Below are 6,705 nucleotides of genomic sequence, written 5' to 3'. Positions count from 1 at the left end.
CTAGAATGAGTGGTTTGGTTACATTTGAAGGCTAGAGGGAGAATTATTCAATCCTTCCATCAGAAATGCTCTGCTTTGTGAATGACAAATGATAAGAAATGGGATATTTAAAACTCATCTTGGGAACCAGGAAATTTGCATTTCATAGAAGGGATTTCAGCAGCATTGGAATATAAGGTGCTGTAAACAATTGCTGGCAATCGCTTCCTTGGTTCACTGCCTAATACTATACTTATCACTGCTTGCAGGAGAGGTTCAGGAACAGGTCCATGTCACCTACACTCTGTGTGTCTCAGTGGATCAGCCAAGAAACAAACAAAAAGGCAGGCCATCATATCACAACTGTTCAGTTTTCTTTTGAAAACAGATTTCATTGAAAGATCATTTCTTCCTTCTTCAGGAGTATGGAACATCCAAGATGTTTCTCTCATCTGTTTTTAATCTTTGGCTAAATGTCTAGCTAGACTGGTTGTTTCCACTAGTCAGGTCTTTCTCTCACTACTCTTATCTGTTATATCCAGATAGACTTAGACTTTCCATTGCTCTTAAGAGCTCAGCACATTCCCCCATCCCATTGCTACTCAACCAACACTGATGGAACACCCTGTTGCCAGAGGATGGGGCGCTGGGTGGGGCCTGAGATCACGGACTAGTGTGAAGAGACCAATGTGAAGGCCGCTGCTAATTTGTTATGTGCTATAAAAATGACACGCTCAGATGCTACTGAGGTGAGAGCTTGTGGTGCAAGGGGGACCAAGATGGTGAAACGATGATGAATGAGCCTGAGCTAGCGGAGCCTATACAGAGCGTGGCCACGTTAAAACGCAGACATCGGTAGGTATTTTCCTGAAAGCGCTTACCTGTCTGTTCCTCCATTCATAACTAGGAGGAGTACCTTGAGTACAGATAGGCACTCTGATTTCTCTGTTCTGAACTTTCCTGGAGATGTTCCCCAGAAAGTAACAAAATGTACTTTCTAGTGTTGTCTTATGAACACACTTTCCCTCAACAGCCATTGATTTCATGATTAAAAGGTTCAGGCTTTCTGAGCCTTGAGAGAATAATGTAGGTGTGGCAGTGAGCAGAGAGCTCTATCAATTTCTGTTGGGTTATTTCCATCCTATTTTACAAACCCACTAAGCGGCTTTCTAAGATTTACGCTATTTAGGTCAGCTAGGCAGAATATGAACCAATTTCAATTGTTATCCTCTATGAATTACATGAGCCCACCTAATCAGGCCTACGTTTTTTGCTTATAGTACTCCAGACATCAATTATACTGTGGCTGTCACAAACTCACGTCAGACACTGTGTTTCTGCCTATCTATGGGTTAGCAGTCAGTACCTTACAGACTGTTTTCAGTAATGTTTATGGAATGGGTAAAGTCACAAGCTCTGATTGTGAGAGGGAGTTCTATAATTAAACTCAAAGTGTCCTCAATCAAAACTCATAGCACAGTGACTCTCAAAAGGGGTTAGGCATTCTTAGCTTGTATATACATGAATCGCTACTTAGAAAATATGGGGCTGGGTTAGGGTTATCTTTCTTAAACTCTCCAACTCTCCACCAAAGCCTTACTAATCAGCAAAAAGGGTGAACGGCCATCTGTATGCTCATGCTGTCTCTCATGGTCACACAAAGTTTAGGACAAAAGTAGCATGGAATTCCACTTACTTTTATCCTACTGCAAAATCCCTCTCTCTCCTCTTCAGTTATCCAAATTCCTTCCCATCTTTCAAAGCTGCTCTGGGTTTAGTCTTTTCAATCATTAGCTTTCTACCATTTTCTTATGTTGCTCTTTGCAGTTCCCTTATCGCACTTACATTCTTTCAACACATTTGCAACCTTGAACAGCGCCTTCAGCTAAAGGGCATGTCGTTTCCAGAACAATCACGCACCCTCTAGGTCTCATGCCTTTGCACATTGTTTGCGTCATCTTGGTAGCATCCTCTATCACTGCAATGGAATATCCATTGCAATGGCTACACAGAAACCACAGACAAAATTCATGATTAAAAGGTTTATTAAGGAAGTCGACAGATTGTGATGCCAGTGAGAAATGCTCAGGACACAGCTGTTTACCAGGACACGTCACAGAGTTCTTTCAGGTCTGCTAGTAAATCCCTAAAGGGTCTCCAGCGGAAGGCATTCACAGTTCAAGTTCATGTGTTAGCAAACCCAGATCACTGAATTCAGTGCCCAGAGGCACCCTGTTCCATAAACCAGTTTCCTGCACAAAAGCAATCGCTTTCCTTGCTCTTGGGAAGCCCACCACACCCCCTGGCTCCTGGTTCTGCTGCTGCTCCTCTGATGTTACATGTGTCTTCTGGATCCAGGCGTTCTCCGTGAAGGGATCGAGGCTCCACTCCTGGTTTTTGCTGGTAATGAGAATTGCTCTCCTGTTTCTCACTCCAGAGAATCTCATCAGTGTGTTTCCTACCTTTTCACCAGACCCATGTAGGGAAAGATCATTGGGTATGAGCTAGAGACTGGCTAGAAGAGCCGTATTAAATAATTCACTGCCCCTGCATATTTCATCAAGCTACAAGGGCCTTCTCCCCACTGTTGCATTCTTTTATCAGCCAAGTTATCAAACCAATTTATGTGTTTGAATAGCCCATTGCTTTTTCTCTCTGACTAGACTGTACATAGTTGGGGACACTTTAAACAATAATGTATACTTCCTCCACAGGTAGCAGAGTGCTCAATAAGGCTGATAGGTGGATGGATGAAAGCTTGGGATACCAAAGTAAGTGAAAAATAAATGTTTTTAAAATGGAAACAGCAGTTTGGCATTTTTTCAAAGTTTAAACACAGTCTCCATATGACTCAGCAACTTCCTCCTAAGGCTATACCCGAGAGAAATCAAAACATAGGGCCACACAAAAACTCCTGTGGCATTATTCATAATACGCAAATGACACTCAGCTGATGAACTAATAAACCAAATGTGGTCAATTCACATTCCTTAGAAATAAAACGGAAGAATGAATATTTGCTATGACATGGATTAACTCTGAAGACATTATGATAAGCTAAAGAGACACAAAAGATCACATTTTGTATTATCTTTTATATGAAATGTCCAGAAAACGCAAACCCTGGCAGAAGGTAGGCCAGTGATTGCTGCCAGCTCAGAAGCCAGGAAGGAGTGGCACTAACTACTAATGGCACAGGAAAGGTTTCTTTCTAGTAGTGACAAAAGTGTTGTAGAAGTAAGACAGTATTTAAGCTGCACATCTTCATCAATGTATTAAAAACTATTCATTTGTATACCTTTAATAGTGAATTTTATAGTATAGGAATTATATTTCAGTAAAGCTGTTGTCAAAAAATGGTTCTAAACGAATCTCTCAATCTTGTAGATGAGGAAACAGGAGTCCAAGAAGGATAGATGACTTCAATCCAGATTACATAGCTGGTAGAGGAACCAGGGAGAACTCAGATTAAAGATTCGTCTCTGGTTTCTTCGTTGAATTTAAAATTTTACTTTCCAAATCCATCTCCAACTCCTCACCCCCAATCTTTTTTTTTTTTAACTCTTTTTTTATTGGAAAGCGTATGAAGGGCTTCAAAAAGTTCGTGGAAAAATCCCATTAAATTTACCGTCCATCTTTGAAGCCCCCATACACAGTAAAAGGAAGGCAATGAAGTCTATCTTTCATAGGAGGTACAATGATTATTACTGGATTTGAGAGATGAGTAGTGGACAATCTAAGAGAATAAACAACTGCACTTTTCTACTTCCACCAATAAGAACAGACAACTATTAGTACTTAAGAATTTTACTCCAAGATACTGTAATATCAGAGGGAGCACAATGAGGGCCATTTCTTCCCTTCCGGAGTGAAACATAATCGAACTAGAGAGATGCCCCATATCTTTGTAGTTAAGCGCCCTCAGTACTTCAGAAAGAGATCACACTTAAACCAGAGGAACTGTCTATCAGAAGACCAGTTTCTCCACTGAGGCCCAGTTTCTATAGTCTTTGCATTAGCCAATAGCAATATTGGAGCAATTCTTGTGGTACTTACTCTTCGGGAGGTTTTCTGTAATAGTAAAGCATTTTGTTTGAAGTTTTTTCCCCCTTCCCCTTAACCGTTACTTTTTTTTGTGCAAAACACTGTCATAGAACCTAGAACTGGAGGACATTAGAGCACTCATGTGGCCTGGCATTTCGCAAATGGTCCAAGTGTGGGTTAATTCTGATTAAGTGAGTGTTAACTCTGGTTAAACATATATTTAGTGAATACCTATGAGATTCCAAACTCTATAACTGATTTTCTAGAGCATGCTAATGCATACTTTGACTATAATCCACTCTTTTCTACCTCCAGGTCCCTCTAACTCCTTGGTAAATAGGAAGAAATTGATTTCGTCATATCTCAAAGATTTCATAACATGTATGGCTGAAGAAAGCCAATTAATCAATAGATTTCAATTGCGTGCCTCTTACAAAGAGTTCTGCTTTTGCCTCAAACAAGGCTCTTACTGTCTTGGGCCTCTAGTGCCTAATAAAACCTCGAAAGAGCTAAGGTGATTCATTCATTTAGTTAACTATATTTTTAAGTGAGACTGTTTTCAGATTTGGGTTTTGCCAGAACATAAAGCTCAAGAACAAAACCATGTACAAATTTCTCTTTAGCAATGAGCTATTCAGGTGTGGGATTGTAAACGGGCAGACATTTCTAGGTAGTTCGTCCAGGAAAAAGGGACCGAAGGATTATAGAAAGTTAAAATTGTTTTTTAAAAAGCTTTTTTTACCAGTTAAGAAATATAAACAGACTTTTCAGAAGGAGAAAAGTAGAAAATACCAGTTTAAACTCTTCGGAAGTTCATTTCCATATAGCACACATATTTTCACTCATTAAGAAGAGGTAGTGAATGAATAGGTATTAAATTTTACCTGGACAAAGTAATCAGCCAAACACAAGAAAAGACAATTACACAGTGGTTAAGGCAGAAGAAGGTTTTTAGAGAAGCCAATGACTAGATTTGTATAAGAAGTGCAACAAGAGCTAGATAGATAAGCGTGACAGGCAAACCTTGTCAAAATCCCAGCTGAAGTTCTCGTTGCGCTCTGGAGTTTTGACTTTTGGAAGGCGGACCTTTTCGTAATAAAAGACACAGCCTATGACAATTTACCATTTACCATAATTACTCAATTAAGACCACCTGTTAATGAAAAAGGAAAACAGATAACGGTCACATCAAATGTTTTCATTGAGGAGTTGACACGACATTCAGAGTTTATCGTGGGTGGCCTCAGAAGTTTTCGGGAGTATGAGAAACAGAACTACAGGCCTTTTTGTATAAATTCCTGTATATCTTGTCCATACTGTTCTCAAAGATGGGTCGGTGGGGTTTTCCTTTGTAAGAGGCTGTTCTGTTGGACCAGTATTCACCATCATCCAAGTGGACAGTACCATGTGGCCGCGGGAAGGAGCTGTCGAAAAAAGATATAAAAGATGAAAAACCATGGAGAAGCTAGGGATGGTACTACTGTATAAGCCAAGTACTTACTGGCTACTTCATGGGTGTGTGAAACTCTGCCTGAGCTATGTGAAATTGAACACACAAAGGCCTGTCCCTTCAAGAAGTGATGCATTAAAGGGGAAATGGTTTCCAAAACTGAGATAAGAATTTGGCATGGAAGACAGACTCATGAAAGAATACAGAGAACAAAGATAGGTATGGCATGGTGAGACAACAGAATGCAAATGGTCTAGTATAGCCAGATGAGGCAGGCAGAACTGGAACTGAATTCCAGCTCACACCTTTATTAGCTGTGTGATCTCAGACAATTTAATCAATTGCCAAAACCCCAGCTTCCTTAACTATTTTTTGTGGTATTGCTTCAAAAACTAGAATGTATGCTAGTACCTGGTAGAGAGCTTACTTTGAACCCCAAACCAAAGTCCAAACTCCCTGCCATCAAGTCGATGCCGACAGAGACCTGTCAGACGGAAGAACTGCCCCTTTAGCTTTCCAACACTAACTCGTGACAAGAGTTGAACGCTTCGTATTTCTCCTGAGAAGCCACGGGGTTTCAAACAGCTGACCTGTGGTTAGCAGCCCACCTTGTAACTACTATGCCACCGGGGCTCTAGACCTCAAACACAGAAGCTAAAAAATAGGAAGATCTCAATTAGTTTCACAAAATGTATCTCCATTTGAGCTTGATCGATGCAGAAACTGAGGTTCAGTGAATCTAAATAATTTGCCTAGACTACTTGACTAGCAAACGGCAGAATGGGGAAGGAAGGTAAGTCTGTAGCTTTAAAACCCGTCCTAATGTGATGTGCAGTGCTCCGAGTAGAAAATCAGGCTATATATAAGTCAACAGTAAGATAGAACACAATGGAGAAAGGTTTGGATTTGAAGTGATCATGGGAACAGAGAGGAAGCTTATGAAACTAACACTAGGCAAGCTGCGGTAGAACAGCAAAGAACAGGCCAATTTTTCTAACCTCTTGAAGGATAGATACCAAAGTTACACTATTATTTTCATATGCAATACATTCTGGGATAACATATTTAAGGTATTGACTTCTTCAAAGACTGAGTTGTTTCGTTCTACTCATTTTTAACATAATTGACATATTTCAATAAATGATATATTTGTTATTGATTAAATCTCTCAGGTCTGTTAGAGATCATAAAGTTTGTGTCAGATAAAAAAGAATGCTCTGGCTATTAAATAC

The 6,705-nt window shown here is 40.0% G+C and overlaps 1 protein-coding gene across 1 annotated transcript in view; it reads right to left on the bottom strand.

The window, feature by feature from the left end:
• Nucleotides 1-2,006: 2,006 nt before the first annotated feature.
• SPATA6 (spermatogenesis associated 6) overlaps nt 2,007-6,705 on the bottom strand; it is a 109,152-nt gene continuing 104,453 nt past the window's right edge. Inside the window, exon 11 of the mRNA XM_045291761.1 lies at nt 2,007-5,447. Coding sequence (XP_045147696.1) covers nt 5,267-5,447 — 181 coding nt within the window. The 3' untranslated portion in view covers nt 2,007-5,266. The remainder of the gene's footprint in view (nt 5,448-6,705) is intronic.

Source organism: Echinops telfairi, unplaced genomic scaffold, assembly GCF_000313985.2.
Source record: "Echinops telfairi isolate 266 unplaced genomic scaffold, ASM31398v2 ScPeMD7_443;HRSCAF=831, whole genome shotgun sequence".
Taxonomy (NCBI): Eukaryota; Metazoa; Chordata; class Mammalia; order Afrosoricida; family Tenrecidae; genus Echinops; species Echinops telfairi.
Note: the sequence above shows the minus strand (reverse complement) of the source record. Positions and strands in the feature narration are given on the sequence as shown.